General features: G+C 39.4%; 1 protein-coding gene and 1 long non-coding RNA gene across 4 annotated transcripts in view; one reads left to right on the forward strand and one right to left on the reverse strand.

The window, feature by feature from the left end:
- Positions 1-1,002: 1,002 nt before the first annotated feature.
- On the reverse strand, positions 1,003-9,856 carry LOC128790543 (uncharacterized). Of its 2 annotated transcripts, XR_008431795.1 has the most exons (6): positions 9,538-9,856; positions 9,113-9,228; positions 8,804-8,934; positions 6,788-6,896; positions 1,438-1,500; positions 1,003-1,336 (listed from the first exon to the last, which is right to left on the reverse strand). It is a non-coding gene; the product is annotated as an uncharacterized LOC128790543 (long non-coding RNA). The 2 variants fall into 2 exon arrangements; XR_008431793.1 differs by lacking the exon at positions 9,113-9,228.
- A 274-nt stretch (positions 9,857-10,130) lies between these two features.
- The window catches only part of KHDRBS3 (KH RNA binding domain containing, signal transduction associated 3), an 89,368-nt gene continuing 82,314 nt past the window's right edge, over positions 10,131-17,184 (forward strand). For both annotated transcript variants that reach the window (XR_008433190.1, XM_053954586.1), the window contains exon 1: positions 10,131-10,614. Coding sequence is in view for 1 of the 2 variants with exons in the window: in XM_053954586.1 (XP_053810561.1) it covers positions 10,527-10,614 (88 nt within the window). In the remaining variant the exon portion in view is untranslated. The remainder of the gene's footprint in view (positions 10,615-17,184) is intronic.

The raw sequence follows: 17,184 nt of genomic DNA on the forward strand, positions 1-17,184 counted from the left end.
GCTTTTTGGGGGTGCCTTAATTTTTTTTAAAACACACAAAGGGTTTCTTAATATGAGATAATATTATTTTTCACATTTTTTAATGCATATGAACATTTATTTCTTCCAAAATTTCTTATATTGGTGCTAATGTCCTTTTTTGGTGGGTTGGTTCTAAGACACTGGAGAAGGAGAAATTAATTCAAAATTTCAGGGTTTCTTTTTTCTCAATTTGGATAAAGAAACACATTATCAATAGCAATAGCTCTGTGTGACGCCTTAGGGTTTTATGGGTTTTAGAGGTGGACATTGATGGCTGTTTTTAAACCAGGTTGGAAATAATTCCAGTAAAGACTCCTGCTGTGTCAGCAGATCTGGATAAAAGTAATCAGTACAAAATGATGTATGGGTTTCTTTTCGTTAATAAAAACTCCATACCAAACCAAACAAAGCCCCAGAAGAAAACAAAGTTGAGAGCTCAATGTAAATAAGGAAAAGCTAGCTGCTGCTGCCAAGAATGAGTGGTTTAGGTTACTTAAAGAATCACCAGCAAGGGATCAACAAAAGCAGGTTTGATACAAATTTGCAAAAGCATGACAAAGTTTGATGGCAAGGTTCACTCTACTACTTACTATATAAATAAAGCCCACAAATAAAAAAATGGTTGAAGAGTAGCCTATGAAGACTTTTGCTGAGACCAGGAACACAAATGGGTAAGGAGGGAAAAGAGTAAGGGATGCAGTGGTGTAACAGAGGGTTCAGAGCAGATGCCCTTGCCAAACTTAGCCTCAGACTGGATCAGCCATTTAGGTCTAAGATATTTAGCATAATAAAACTACAGAAAATATTTTCCAGATATAGTGAGGAGTACTATCGTGGCAGGTAAATTTAGGCTTTTATCTTTGATATAAGAAAGGGTAACTGGGCACTTCTATAGATACCTAGGTTTCAAAAATATCACATAATTGTTCACAATCTTTAGGTTTGGTGAATATTACCAAGCAAGATACAGGATGCATAAAATCACTCTGCATAACCTGAACAAGCGGGATAAGCTTTATTGTCTTACAGCTTCAGGGCAGAAGCTCAGGTCCTGCAGTGAGCTCTCTCCTGGCACACTCACAGCTCCCAATGCTTTACAGAAAAGGAGGTCTGAAAGTGCAAGGGAAGGCTGTTACTGGGGGCCTTGTATCCAAGTTGTATCCAAGTTTTGGCAAGGCAGTTCAGCAGATATTAGTGCTCCCTGTACTCTTTCCTTAGGCAAACTCTTGGATTATATGACCTTGTGGGGTCTTTTTCACTCTCCTTTTCTTTGGTTCTGTATCATGCAGCTCCCTGTAAGATTGTGCTCTTTGTGCTGTCAAGAAAAAAAATATTCATGTTGATATTTTTCCTGCATGTAAAGGACAACAGCATCTAGCAAAGCAATGTTTTATAAAGCTGTACTTGACCACTAACCTGTTGTGTTAAGGACATTTGAATAGTCTTCCATATTGAAAAACCAGCAAGACTTTAACACTGCTGTAGATAAATAACATAATCTTAAAATGAAAGCATGTTTCTTTCACACATTCCCACTTCTATGCTTTAATTTGTCCCAGCCTACCTGAAGTGTTTTTACTGAAATTAGATCTGTTACTAGTGTAAAATTATAGCTGTTCTATTTCTGTGATATTAAAAAAAAAAAGAAATAGAAATGTATCTGGTTATACTTAGCATTGGATATTTTTAGTATTGTTTCCCAATCTTGCTGTGGAAATCTAATGCAATATAGAACATAAGAAATCACATTATTATAGCTACAATATAAGCAATCAGAAATAAAAAAAAAAAAATCATGAACCCAAACAATAATGGATATTAAAAATCTAATTATTTGTGTCGTTTAGAGAATAGTATTTGTTTTATTATACAACCATGAATATGGCACATTTGTGTAACACATTCTGTTTATTGAAAAACAAATCTAAGATGAGATAATTTTAACTGCATATGGTATCATTGGAACAGGAGATTTGTGGCAAAACACCAGGAAAAAAAAATCACAGTAATGAATGAAAAAAATCAGTAGTTGAGAAACTTACAGCAAGGGACCCATCTATTCTTTAGGATTGTTATGCTAATTTTTGGAACTTGCTGAAGCAGCAAAGTAGAGACTTTAGGATGAAGGCATCAATTACCAAATACTAATGCTATAAAGATATCATTAGCTTCTCACAGTAATTTCAAACACCCATTCATACCCTACTATTCAAGTGCTGCACTTTTACTTGAACTCTGTAAGGGGTAAAACTCTTCAAAAGTCAATAAAACTTAACAGTTTCCTTATGAAAACAAAAGTGGTTTCCTTGGGAAATAATATGTTCTAATCCTCCACTAATTTGAAAAAAAGATAATAAAATATCTAGAGGCCCCTAAATAAGACCCAGAATTGAGATATTAGACTACTGAGGTATTATTTTTAAGGAAGTGTGTGCTTGGATACATTTTAAGCCTTAGTAAGCACTTCTTACCTGGGTTTATATTTGCGGCTGTTCACTGCCAAAATAAGGCAGTGCACGAATAAAATTCAAACTATGGATTTTTAGTAACTTATTTTGACAAAAAATTTATTTCTCAATATAAGTCACATAACTACATTAAGTCAGAATCCCAAATTATTAGGGGAAATGATGGGGAGGGAAATGAGGGAAGGACACTGCACCTAATGAAAATATTCCAGCAGGAAAGTGAAGATATATTCTTGCCTTAACATTTCACTTTATACATTGATCTATAATGAAATAGTCCTGCTATAATGAAATAGTCCTGCTTCTTACTTTCCCTCATTTTGCAAAATCTTAATACATGGAAATGCTGTGATACTTGTGAATGGATGATCAGGACTATTTTCTTTCCATTGGAGTTATAAGTTAAAAATCGGAAATCAGGCCATTATCACCTACTGAATTCTCAGGCACAGTTTATAGAAACAGCTGTTTGGGGTTTTTTGAGATTTTTGTTTGTTTTGTTTTGTTTTCTTAGTGACTTCTCCTTCTCTTCTCACAGTCACATTTCCTTTACCGTTCCCCAAAGCATCCTCTTGCTGTATCTTACAGTGCCAATTCTTCTTGGGGTGTCCTGTGCAGGGCCAGGAGTTGGCCTCAATGATCCCTTTGGGTCCTTTCCAGCTCTGAATATTCTGTGATTCTATGATTCTGTCTATGTACTATCCAAAGCTAAAGAACTACTAACTTAAATATGTAGTTTGCTTACTGCAAAAATTGAAAGTAAATTTAAGTAAGTAAACATTTTATTTTAAAATATAGGACCAAAACACAATGATTAGAAGTTTCAATAGAAATTAATCTAAACTTATGTGACAGATTTAAAGAACAGATTTCTTGTGAGATAAAATTCATAGAGAATGACAAAACTCTGCCTTGCTATCCAAGGTATTTTAAAAAATTATTAGCATTTACCAATGTATATACAGCTGAAATATTTTTTAAAACAATTGTTTTGCATATATCATCTACCTGGCTTTGTGATATTAAAAAATTAAGCAATGAGATACACACGCAACAGTCACATCAACATTGTGGAGATGGTATTGATGGGTAGGTTGAAAGAATTAGCTGTAGAAAACATACCTATTTTGTGTTATAAGTGGAAATTACATTATTTGGGGCTGAATATAAAAACACAACATCCTCCTCAGGAACTGCTGGTGAGCTGAGCAAACCTTGATGGCAAAGGCTGATGATTCTCGCTGTTCTTTAACTCTTTGTGTTTTTTACTTTTACTCTTTAACTCAAAAAAGGTACCAAGAACAGAATGCTGAGAACATTTTGCACTGCTTGATCCTTCCACTGTATCCTGGCAGAGTGGGTGCATGCATAAAATCCACGTTTCACAGACTGATCTGCATGTGTGCTCTGAGTGGAAGCTGAGTCTTGCTGTCTTACATGGTGAGTTCCTCTTTCACGTGTTGCCTTGTAGAAGGTACAGAAGGCGCATGGTTCCATTTCCAAACAGAAAATGCTTTATGCCTTTTCCTGTTTGTTTTCTGCCCCTCCTCTCCCCCTGCCATTGCTTCTTTTGGGGCTCTCCTACAGCTGCTGCTTTGCTTCATAATGTCACTTCAAGTATGCAAGGTCACTTAAAAGCAGCATTACTTTTGCATGCACTTTGGTCTCAACATAGTCTGCAAAGTTTTCATGAGCTATGTTCTGACTCACCCTCCAGCTTTTTAAATAAGATTTTTTATTCCAAGAGAAAAATGGACATTTTACTGCTAACCCTCTTCCCTCTTAAGAGAAGCTTAAGAAATACTGTTTATAAGGCTGCTTTACTATTACTGTGTAGAGTTAAAGTTTAAAAGCAAATGCAATAAACCACCATCACCAAATGGCCCCTATTATATAATAACTTTAGTTCACTCTGACTCTCTGAGGATCTTAGCAGTCAGAACAATGTTATTTTCTGATATATTATCAGAAGAAAAGAGATGTGGTTTTCATGCACAATAATGAAAGAAATAGGCCATGGGTAAATCAGAAATGAAATATTGCAGAAAATATGGGTATATAGAAGATATTAAGGCAGCAGATTTATTTCAGGGTTGGAGTAGCTAATATTCTTCACCTTGGTTCCAGTTGGTAACAAGGAAAAAGGCACTGATATTTTCAAAGCTCAAATATCCACTAAACTCATGCAAGCAGACAGGAAAACACAGATTTTAATTTTGAATTGAGTTCTGTTTCTTTTTCAAGAAAACATCACCATACAAAGATAAATGTTGGGAGCCACATCATGATCTTACCAAGACAACAGATAACTTATGGCTGATGAAGACTTGGTAGTTAGAAAAGATAGTCTGTGAGAGACAAGCTTTTAATGGATTGAATATAGGAAGAAAAAAATTAGCAACAAACCATTTCACCCTGTAAAAAGCTGTCCTAAGAACAAAAGAGAACATTCATTAGCACACAACACAATGTGCTAAAAGATGTGAAAGCAGGAAGAGGACAGGTATAACAGAGATAAGGGTATACTGGATTTGGCATCATCCACATTCAGAGCAATAAAAGAGGTATGTGGGAGGACCAGATGCATCAAGGTTTGTAAAACATGTTGATTGTCCCAGCACCAGAGAAGGCAGTCACAAAGTGCTCAAAGCAAACCACTTTTGTAAGTGTACTAGGCAGGAATATAGGAAATTAAAGACTGTACAATTTTGCAAAAGGTCCTAGCAGAGGAATTTAGCAATAGTACAGCATTCCTTTATAGCTACAGTATAAGATCAAGAAAGGATTACTAAAGAAGTATTTATATTCAAATATGACAGAAGAGAAAAAGACTATCTAGAAAAGGTTTTTTTGCCATGATAACACTGATATCTTTTGCATCATTAGAACTAGAGGAAGGGTGTATTAGCAGGTACATAATAGAAAATTACAAAATCTAGATTGTTAACAAATACTTGTACAAAACAAATAATGGGCTGTAAAATCATTGCATCTCATTCAAAACAAGATTAGAAAAAACCCTTTTGATATTACAAAATGCTTCAGAGCAGAGAATACAAAGTTCATCAAGATGCCTAAGGTACATCATATAACCAAGGCACATGTGTGTGCAGCTCCATGGACTGCTCCTACAGGACTACATTGTAGCTCCACTGATACAGCTGCCATTAGCAAAATACCTAGAAGAAAGAAAAAAAATCCTTCAGATCATGGCATACTTGAATATAATGACAAACGTGGTGAACTCACTGCAATGTATTGACTCAATTGCTGCATTAGAAATCAGAGAGACTGTTCTGATACAGTGTGTTAGCCTTTAAGACCTAGAAAGAAAGTAAGGGAGAATGATAGAATTTATGTGCTGTAGATGATGTAATCGTTTTTCTCTATAGGTCTCATACAGTCTGTGTACTGTGTTCTACTTTAACTTGGCTGATTACCTTGATTAGGTCCAAAAAAGCCTAAACTTTGAACAATGAGGCAAAAGATATAAAAAAGAAAAAGGTGAATTTTTAGAGAAAATATTTTGAAAATAATTTGTCATGGATGTATTGATATTACAGTACACTTTCATTTATTTATTCATTTTTAAAACACATGCAAGTTAAAAAAAAAAAAAAGAAAGAGAAAAAGCCAGAGGAATATTGGAGAAAGGAGTGCAATGGTACTTTCATCATGCCTAATAGAAATTGGCAAGTAACACACTGCAATATTAAGGAAACCAGAACCCACTTAGCAACATGCTAGTCAGAATTGTGGTGAGTCACATCAATCACTAAATGTGGTATTTGTGACAAACCATTTCTCCAAACGGACCCTTCTTCTACAGGTTTTCAGCTGTGTGCAGTTTAGTGAGTTAAAGTCTCAAATAAATGATTCTGTAACAGTCTGTTGTGGTCTGAGATTTAAATCAGGAACCCAGGAGTTAATCAGAGGCAAGGACTACATTAGAAGCATGTAAAATCTACCACAGAATTGGAAATTACCCCAGCAGGGTGACAGCCTGTGGGTGCAGTGCCTTCTGTATCTGAGTGAGGGTGCTGCAACAGGCTCCACTTGATGAGGTGCCTTGTAGTAGATACCAACCACAAGGTTGATTTTGCCTAAATTACTGCCTACTCTGTTTTTTTCTCCTGTGACAAGTGTTCCATCTATTCAGTGATCACACCAAGCTGCCACTGACTGTGGTGTGTTCATATTCCACAAGCCAACCCTGTCCTGGGCTGCATCCAAAGCCCTGTGGGCAGCACAGTGAGAGAGGTGATTCTGCCCCTTGCTCTGCTCTCATGAGACCCCACCTGCAGTGCTACATCCAGCTCTGGGGTCCTCAGGACAGCAAAGATAGGGATCTATTGCAGCAGGTCCAGAGGAGGCCACAAAGACGGTCAGAGGTCTGGAACACCTTCCCTGTGAAGACAGCCTGAGTGAGTTGGGCCAGTTCAGCCTGCAGAACAGATGGCTCTGGGGACACCTTGTAGCATTTTGGTACTTAAAGGGGCTGGCTTATGAGAAAGATCAGAACAAACATTTTAGCAGGAGCTGTTGTGGTAGGACAAGGGGCAATGTTTTTTAAGTAAAAGACAGTAGACTCAGACTAGTTATAAATAAATTCTTTACAATGAGTGTGGTGAAACACTATACCAGGCTACTCAGAGAGGTGATAGATGCCCCATCCCTGAAAACATTCAAGGTCAGTTTTGATGGGGCTCTGAGCAACCTGATCTAGTTGAAGATGTATTGCAGGAGCAGAGTTGGAGTAGATGACCTTTCCAACCCAAACCATTCAACGATTCCGTGGAAAAGACAAACATTTAGCTGTACTTGCAACATTTGGAACAAAGACTTATTAGTGAAATTACTGCTTGTTATGTTGATCCAACAAAGAAAATTTAAGTGGATTAATTTGTACACAATATATATTTCAGAGAGAGGACACAGCTCAGTTTCTGCCTCTTTACACATGGTCCCCTCACATCGTTTTAGTACAAGAAAGTGAATCTCATTCCTAAGAGTGAAGATACCAATACAACCTAATGCTTCTAGGATATATGAGTACTAATTTTGGCACCTACAATTTTAACTTATAGATAGACAGACACACTATCAGGTCAGATAACTGGTGCTTAAAAAGGAGCAATGGATATTAGTCTGACATGGTTACTGACTGATGTCCACTTATCAAACTAACTTTCTGCGACTACCACATGCATTAAACAGCAAAGTAGACAAGAACTGTTAGAGAGAAAATACATTTAAGTAATGAGTTTTAAAAGTTTGGATTCATGGCTTTTCAATATTCATGAATCCTACAGCTAATACTTACCAAGCATCTCCTTGAGCAAGGCTGCTTTTCAAGCTCTGCATAGATTTCAGCAATAAGAAAGCAAAAAAAAATCAATCCTTAAGAAGATGGTGTTTCCTGCCTTTCCTGGACAGTAAAAGTGATGCTTAGCAGTCTTTTCCCAGCTAACCACATCCTGGGCTGCTTTCTAGGGCCTAAGGCTCGTAATTTCCCATCCTTTCTGCCCTTGTCTTATTTTGTTGCATCCTAGTGAATTTCATTGGAAAAAACAATATCCTGCATTTGTTATGTACAGGTTTGAGTTTGAACAATAGGGTACAACATGGATAATTTTATAATTCCTATATTATTACAGACCTGGAGAGAAGCAAGTCTTCAGACTTCCTAAGTAAGTCTTTCTTTGTTGAAAGCCAGAGGGAATTGGTATAATATGGAAAGAAATACTGTGGTTTCTTGAAACATCAAATGTTTATTTAATCAGTTACCAGGAAGAATATGACTCTTTCCAAGAAAGGTGCATTGTGTTTTACACAAATTGTAAAAACATAACTACCTTTCTGTCTGAGGTCCTGCATGCTTTAGTACAAATTTAAGTACATTTAGGCTTAACTGGCAAAATAGATATTTTTTTGCTCCAGGTCACTCAATAAAGATTACACTCCTACATATTGTTCTGTGTCAAGAGTTGTATGTGCCTTCCTGTTTCACAACAGATGGTTGCATTTCAGTACTTTTATATAGAAGACGTATATGGAAGGTTGAAAAAAAACATTCATTTTAATTCAAATTCTTCCAGCTGCTTGTATGCTTTAGTTCTATCCATTGAGCTTGATGTCATGCAAAAGAATTTTTTAAATAGTACTTTGCAAATATGCTTCTGTTCATTTTGGATCAAGATTTATTTGGAATGGTTTTACAGAGAGTATAAATCAACTATGTTTCATGTTGCAACATACCAGACATTGTTTCATGGGGTATTGCAATCTGTGAAATACAACAAGGAATAAGATACCTTAAAATGTAGTCTTGGTTTTCAGGGTGAAAGAGCACTCGCAGTTCTGAGAAGGGAGACTTAACCTCTGCTTCGGAGCTTTGAGTGAGCATTTCTCATGCTGGTTTACCTTTTCAGAGCTTTCTTCCTCCCTGTATTGCAAGAATATGAGTAAGATATATCACAGATTTTTTTTTTTTTCATGAAATACAGAAGTAAATATATGGTTATTCAATTCACAGATATAAGAATATTTTTAGTGGTCTTTTAAGTTTAGATCATCAAAGTTCCTTATTGGCTTATCCAGTAAACATTGATTTAAAATGCTACTTTATGGGTTTGGCTTCTTTCCTCTGCTTTGCCCTTGTGCTCTGTGACAGAGAAGAGCTGGTCTGGCTTCCTCCAGGCTTTTGTCACCCGAGATTCATTGATGAGACACCTAAGGACTAATAAGGAAGCGATGTAAAGCCTCAAAGCTAAAGAACAGAGCAAATCATGATCTAGTAAAACAAATGCATCCTCTGAAAAAACAGGAAAATGGGCTTGAGCAAGGTCTTTTAAACTTTGCTTCTCTATCCTGTTTGAGAACAGGGTGAATCTCAAACCCACTTACAGCCACACATCTGGGAAACTCATCAGAATTAGGGTTTTTTGACTGGTATTTATAAAGGGGTTTGTATTACTAGAGGAAAAAGCATAGAATGCCTGATAGAGGATACCGCTGTTTGTGAAAGGGAAAAAGAAAATAAAAGCACCTTTGCACTACTTTCAACACAAGGTCTGCCTCGCTCCGTAAGATCTGACAGGGACGGAAAAGAACGCCGTCCTGGATCCCCGACCCCTCTCACAGATCCTACAGCCCCGGAGAGGGCCCCGAAGGGGACTCTTGTGTCGGAAGGGTCGCTGTGGGAGCTGAGGGGCTCCGGGCACGGGCACGGGCACGGGCACGGGCACGGGCACGGGCACGGGCACGGGCACGGGCACGGGCACGGGCACGGGCACGGGCACGGGCACGGGCTCACCCACCTCCCGCTCGGCTCCCGGTGCGGAGCCGCTCTGAGAGCATCCCTCAGCACCGGCCCCTCACCGACCGCGGGGAGGCGGGGCCAGCAGCAGCCACCAATGAGCAGCAGCGCCTCGTCTCTGACTGACAGGTGACGCCATCCAATAGGAGCCTTCAGTTGAGCAAGGCGGCGACACTTGGGGGGGCTCTGCTATCCCCGCCCATTGGAAGGCGCTGGGGCGGGGCACCGCTCCTGGGCGGGGCTAAAGGCGGCCGGGGGGCGTGGTCTGGGGCGCTATATAACCCTGGCACGGCGCGTTTTCCGCTCTCAGTGGGCTCGGTGTCGCCGGCGGTGTTGTTTGTGTTGTGGGTGTGTGCGCAGCGCTAGCCGCTGCCTAGCAGTCTCTTTTATTGTGTGCGCGGTCCCCGTCTTGCCTGGGTCAGCGGCTCTCGGGGCGCGTCTCTTCCCGTCTTATCTTCTTGTGCGCTTCCGCAGAGTGATTTGTCCGCGCCCCTTGTCCGCTGAGGGGGGGCGTCCCCCCAGCCCGCGCCCTTTTTCTCCCCGCTCCTGGCCGGGGGCTTGCGGCGCTTCCTTCTGGATGCGTCCCCGCAGCCCCGGGCGGGAGGCGGCCAGGGGGAAGCGCTGCCTCCGAGGATTTACCGCTGCCTGGGACTCGGACCCGCTCCTTCCCCGCGGGCGCACCCGGCGCCCCGGCTCCGCTGCCGCTCCGGGCCGCTGCCATGGACGAGAAGTACCTGCCCGAGCTGATGGCGGAGAAGGACTCGCTGGACCCGTCCTTCACCCACGCCTTGCGGCTGGTCAACCAAGGTGAGGGGCGGCGGGGCGGAGCGGGGCGCCTTGTCCCGCGGCGGGGACGGGCCGGAGTGAGCGGCGGCCGCCGCGGCTGCTCAGCCGGAGGCTCACCCTTCTTTATTGTACCGCTTGGAGGGGTTTGTTGTGTTCAGGCTCCCGGTGAGGTTCTCGGTGCGGGGTTCACCCTTGCCTTGCACCGCTTGGCGGGGTTTGTTGCGTTCAGGCTGTCGGTGTTTGCCGGCTCCCGGCGCCTTCCCCTTCCCCTGCCGGGCAGCATCGCCCGGGCACGCTGGATGCCTGCCCGCATTGCCCCTCTTCCATCCGTGTTTTCTCTGCCGCCGCTCACTACTCGAGTTATAGATTATTCCGAGTTGAATGGCCGTGTCTGCTGTGCTCTGCTCGGGCTGCATGTCAATTAGAACCCCAGAAGGTTCTCCTATTTTACCCTGTTTGTGAACAGTGAACAGCCGATTGTTTACATATGTGTGAGCTTTCTTAAGAACGAGCCTACTACCCATGGCCTTTCCTAGAAACTTTAGACTCTGCGGCTAAGATATTACGGAACGAACAATCCGTGTTAGTAAACCTTTACAAAAACACAAAACACATTTTGTTTTGCAATTATATAACTCCAGATAATAAATTACTCCCACCCCTTCTGCATCTGTCAAGTCAGATGTGCTTTAAAGTGCTAGCTTTTTGTTGCTGTGATGCAGTACTGACTAGAAAAGTCATTCTGTGTGAATTAAACTATGATTTAATGTACATATAGAGATAATATATAATTGGCAGGTGACTTTCAAGTACAGCTCTGGAGAGACAAATGCTTGATCTAGTGCTTAGGATGCTCAAGTGAAATAAGCTATGAACTGATCCTCTAACACACCAAACACATTGATAGCCAAAATGATTTTGGCTTCAATTGCAATGATTACAAAGCTGTGCTTGGTGTACTTCACATCCTATAACAGGAACAAGTTTAAGTTGATGTGGGTTCTTCTAATGTGTTGTAGATTTTGATGTGTAATAGATGCAAATGCCTGTCTCAGAATCAGAAGGAGAATTTCTGTTGTCTGAAATACTCTGGAGTTAGGGGTAGCTGTCACAGTTTCAACTGTGGAATGCATATGCTAAGTGAATTGAAGGTCCATGTCCATGGGTGGTTGGTATTTTGCATATTTTTCCAAACTTTGAATCTGTAAAAATGTCCCTGTTGATTGTGGGAAAAGGAGAATTATGTTAAAAAAGCAGTTATTTGCTGTGTTTGCTGTAAATGAAAAACAACTTGTAAAAATTAAACTTGATGGCTAGAAATTATTGAAGTTCCTCTTTAGGTAGTGAAGAATCTTTCTGCATGTGTAAATTGTTCCAGGGAGTTACAGAACCATGTGATTTACTGTTTTGTAAATAGTGTTAAAGAAAGTAAATCTGTCCTTTTGACTGAGTTTATGGTATTTTTTTGAGTTTCTCATTGAAATGATAAATTGGAGGACTGAAACTTTTGCCTTTCATCACAGTATCTGTATGCATACATTCAGCTCCAGAAAAAAAAAATATATTGTCAGTGTAAAAATGTAGATGTATGTGCATCCAACCTCTGTAATCTAGTAGGTGTCTTGATTTTTTTTTATTTAATTTGAAAGTGAAGTCTTGGGTTATATCTGAAGTGTTTCATGTGTTAGAGGTGGGGAAAAGAAAGATTGAGGGTGACTAATCAACTGGTTAACTCCAGTTTAAAATGGAAATTTGTATAATATCTATGTAAAATAGTTTAATTGTCCAATCACCAAAGAGCCAGCTCAAATGAAGTGCCTGTATAATACAGTGGGAAATATGACATCAGGAGGGGATGTTTTACAAACCCATCCTGCCATGACACTAACTTTATCAGGGACTGTTTTTTTTTCTCAATGGTAATAATTCTGTGCACTTAAATGAATGACAATTATGAGTGGAAATGCATATGTAATGGTTCTGGCTTGGATTTTGTGTGCCAGGTCCAGTGAGTATTTTCTATATTAGTTCATGTGGAGGCAATTGAAAAAGCTTGTCTATTTTTTTATAACTGGATTTGTTTATCTTTTAAGTTTAGAATGAAATGGGTTTCCAGGTTTGGCTTCTTTTGGGTATCAGAGAATGTCTTAGCAAAGGCTTTAAGTGCTTTAAATAACCAGCTTAATTATGTAATAGCATTTTGGTGTCTTAGTGGCATTAAATTTGCTATCTGTATTTACTTAAACTGAAATACTGTACATCAGCTGGCTTTCTTCAGAAACTCAAGTAATTTCTAAGAGTTGTATGGATGAAGTAGAATCCTTTTGAGATGCTGAAGTAATTCAGGTGTGTTTACTGCTTAGACAGAAGAGCCAAACTGCTAACAAATTTCCAGTCATGGTGAAATTTGGTTTCTAGGGAAAATCCTGGGTGTAGACTTCTGAAATGTGGTAATTATAGTTTTCAAATGGAAGTGGATTAATTTGCATATTGTGCTTATAATTACACATTTTAATTTGTGTACACACAAATTACATAATTTTAAATTTAAAAAGCGGAGCTTGACCTGCTTCAAGTTCCTGGCTAACATTTCAGTTAAAAAAGAACAATGTGGAAATGGCTAAGATGCTGTAGGAATATTTTCATGGGCAGTATTATTAATCTGTGTTTCTGAATTAAGATATGACAGAAATTTCTCTGCCTTGAAACACTGTTTTGAAATCACTGAAATCAAATATCAGTATCCTTCAATGTTCCTGCACAGTAAGTCCTGATTTTTCATGTTGAGAACTCTGTTCAAGGGTTTGATGCTCTGTTTCCTTGGGACACAAATACAATTCTTATTGCCTAAATTTTGTTTTAAACAGTCATTGAAACATTTAGCTACTGCTTAAATTTTAGAACAGTGGCAATCTTTTCCAGGAGACTAGACTTTATCCCTTGTTCTAATTAAGAAGATGCATTTGTATACTTGAACATTAAGCCATCCTAAAAAGAGGTTTTTTTTGCCTATAAACCCTTAAGCATGTTATAGATTGGAAATACTTATTTGCACGTGTGGTAAGATGGCCATGCTAATATGATTAATTTGCAGCTGGTACCAGGCAGTGGGAACTGGAATTTTGTCCAGCTATTAGCTCATAGTAAATTCTGTCAATGAAGAACTTGGGGAAAGATGAGATTCTATGAAGAAGCAAGAGCTTAGTACATTTATATTTTTCCCTATTTTCAACTCTCATGTGCTCATCTTTATGCAAAATCTGAAAAATATTTGTCTGTTGGAGTGATGGTAGTTCTGAAATCAAACCTTATTTCGAAGGCTGTCTCTGCAGTTGTGGTTGTATGTAAATGTTGGTAAATGTGCAAGTGTAGTGTTGATTCTCATAACTTGGTTCATGAGTGATGCTCTAAAAATACTGAAAGATCAATGACAGAAAAGTTACTTTACCTTCTTTCACATTTATTTATAGTAGTGGTTCAAGACGAGCAGTTTGTGAATGTTGAATGAAGTGTGTGAAACTGCAAATGGAAGAAGCTAGCTGTAAATAAAACATGGTGATACCAGACACATTTCCAACAGGGGAGACGTGAAAATGGGTGCTTGGTAGTTGTTCAGTTTCTGTAGGTAATTAAATAAGTAGATAATGAAAGTTAGGGCTGCTGCCATTGCTGAACAGCTCTTGTGCAGACTGGACCTCTGGAATTCTTCCTTACAAGCTCATTTTAGCTGCTTTGAGATGTGAGGTAGTATCTGAAGTTGGCTAGGCTTCCTTTAAAATGTTGATGAGATGATGTACAGGAATACCAAGCCTTCCCATCAGTAGATGGCTGTATGTGCTAACTGTGTTGAATGGCTTCCCTGAGCCACATGGCTAGTGATGATCAGCAGGAACTTACTGTTTCTTGTGTCAAATTTTGCTTGGGACTTCAGTAACCAGAGCTGTACCTCCCTAAATATCAGGGAGAATAGAGTGTGCTCACTTTCTGCTTTGTGGAGGGTATTAGTGGTCTATTTTTTTTTTTTTTTTTCAGCAGAGGCAGAGATGGCTTTGTAAAAAATGGTTGAAGTAGGAGCTTAACAATAAATTAAGGTTCTATGTATATTACTCATTTTTGTTGTGGTTTAAGCTCAGCTTGGTTGGTAGGTACTGTGCAGCCGCTCATTCCCTTTTCCCTGGTGGAATCTGGGGAGAATTGAAAAAAGGTACAACTTGTGGGTTTAATGACTGAAATAAAGTAAAATATAATAATCATACTGGAAATTAAAAAGAGGACTAAAACCCAAGAGAACCAAGTGATGCATAATACAGTTTTTCCCCATCTGCTGACTGATGCCTAGGCTGTCCCTGAGCAGCAATCAGGGGCTCTGAGTCAACTCCCCCCAGTTTATATACAGGACATCCATCCTCTGCTGTGGAATATTCCTTTGTCCAGTTCAGGTCACCTCTCCTGGCTGTGCTCCCTCTGGGCTTTTTGTGCACCTGCTCCCCAGCAGAGCATGAGACACTGCAAAGTCCTTGGTTTAGAGTAAGCACTACTTAGCAACAGCCAAAACATCACTGTATTGTCAACTCTCATACTGAATCTGAATCACAGCACTGTACCAGGCACTAGGAAGAAAATGAGCTCTATCCCTGCCAGAACCAGGACAACTTTCAATAAATTTAAGTATGTAAGGGGCTTTGTGTTTTTCTTTAAATTATCAAAAATACATGTGATTATGTGGAGTGACACACATATGTTGTAACATAAGTAATCAGTTTGCCACTGAAGCATCCACTTTTCCGTGTGGACAAGTGTCATGGCATGGCACACACACAAGGTGTTGCTCATTCCAGTCACTAATAATGCTGAATGTACTTTATCAGTGTAACCCCAAACTCTCCTTTTTGTCCTCATAGTATCAATCACAAAAACAATACTTGTTTCAAGTGTCCTACTCTTTGAGAATTTCAAAGCACTTCATGAAGGTCAGAGGTGTTTTGAAAATGAGGTATGACTGTAGAAACCGAGAGTGTTTTAAAATTATTCGGAGCATCGTATGAAATGTAGTAAATTTTGTGGTCCTCAGATTTTTTTCAGACAGCTGGTCATTTTTATTTGCCATTCTTAGAAGTTAATCAGAAATAAACTCTTCTGGTTTTAGTCTGATAACTAGAAGACAACAGTCTAAGTAAAACGTTTAGGTGGAATTAGATATTTTCCAGGCCAAGTGTGATGAGAAATTAAAGTGGCAGTAATGGGAATGGATATGATGTAATGGTTTCACCATTAAACTGGGGAAGGCTGACTTGGCTTCTATTTCTGTTTTCTTAAAGCAGCATGAAAAGTTGTAACTCTTGGAGGGCAGAAGGGATATTTCAGAGTCTGTCTCTCATCTCAGCTATCTGTATTTGGTAAAACTTCAGAAGTTCACATTTTTGTTATGGTTGCTCTTTGCTTTTTCTGCAGTGAAACTGTATTGGAGCAGTCAGAGGGCTTCCTAAAAGTTAGATTTCAATTTTGCTCTCTTAAAAGACTGGAGAAGTGGTTTATCAGACATTCTGGTCATGTTAACAGGGCTTCTGCAAAATGCAGCTGAAGATAATCATACTTTCCTCACCTCTGGGCTCATCTGTTCTGAAGCCTGACTGAGCCTGGAGCCACTCACTGCAATCACAGTTAGTGTAAAGCTGACTCCTAATTCACTTGCACACTTGCTTTGGCAGTCAATGAAAGAGATTGAATTTAAAGGTTTCAAATGCAGGCTGACATGGTTTGTCACTTTCAATGCTTTTTGACATCAGCCATGCAAACTAAAACTGTAACTTCTGAGTACTTACTGAGGAAATCAGAAAGAAGGTCCCAGCACTCTTCCTGTAGCCTGTGGCTTGTTTGACTTTTCTTGCATGTACTTAAAATTTATGTATGTGACCTTTCTGCCCTCTGACTTCAAGTATAATGAAGAAACAAAAGAATTTAGGATGCACTTTTGTTTGAACGATTCAGGTACCAAAGTTCAGAGTTGAGAAGCATCTGCAAAGTATTCAGTGTGGTACTGCATGACTTTTTAATTAGTATTTAGCAGGATTCAGTAAAAAGCATGTTTAAATAGATTAACTGGTAACTGACACACCTAATATTTTTATGGTGAATTAACTGACTGTTCTTAGCTGAGCTCTGCAGGAATCTTGCAAGCTTAATGTTTACATTATTAATACTGTTTTTCAAATAGAAGGTAACAAAGGACAGGGCTTCTATACTGCCCATATGGAATATTTTGATAAAGTGGGGCTGTCTAGCCCTGAATCCTGGGAAGGCAAGTCTCACCCATGCCATGGGAGCTGTTTAGCAGGGGTTGTGGTAGTTCTGGGAATTATTTTAGAGCCATATATTTCTAGCCAAATGTGATTTTTTTTTTTTTTAAATCAAGTGTAACACTCACTAGAAAATTAGTATCTTTATGGCCTTAAGCTAAGGCCATAAGGGCATATGGACTTGGGAATTTATTTTTCTTGGGTCATTCTAGGTACAGAAGTCCATGTATTAATATTTGAGGAAATCATGGGGAAAATACAATGTTTTGCAAGTTTGAGAAGGTCTGTAGGCCTC

This window comes from Vidua chalybeata, chromosome 1 (assembly GCF_026979565.1).
Source record: "Vidua chalybeata isolate OUT-0048 chromosome 1, bVidCha1 merged haplotype, whole genome shotgun sequence".
NCBI lineage: Eukaryota > Metazoa > Chordata > Aves > Passeriformes > Viduidae > Vidua > Vidua chalybeata.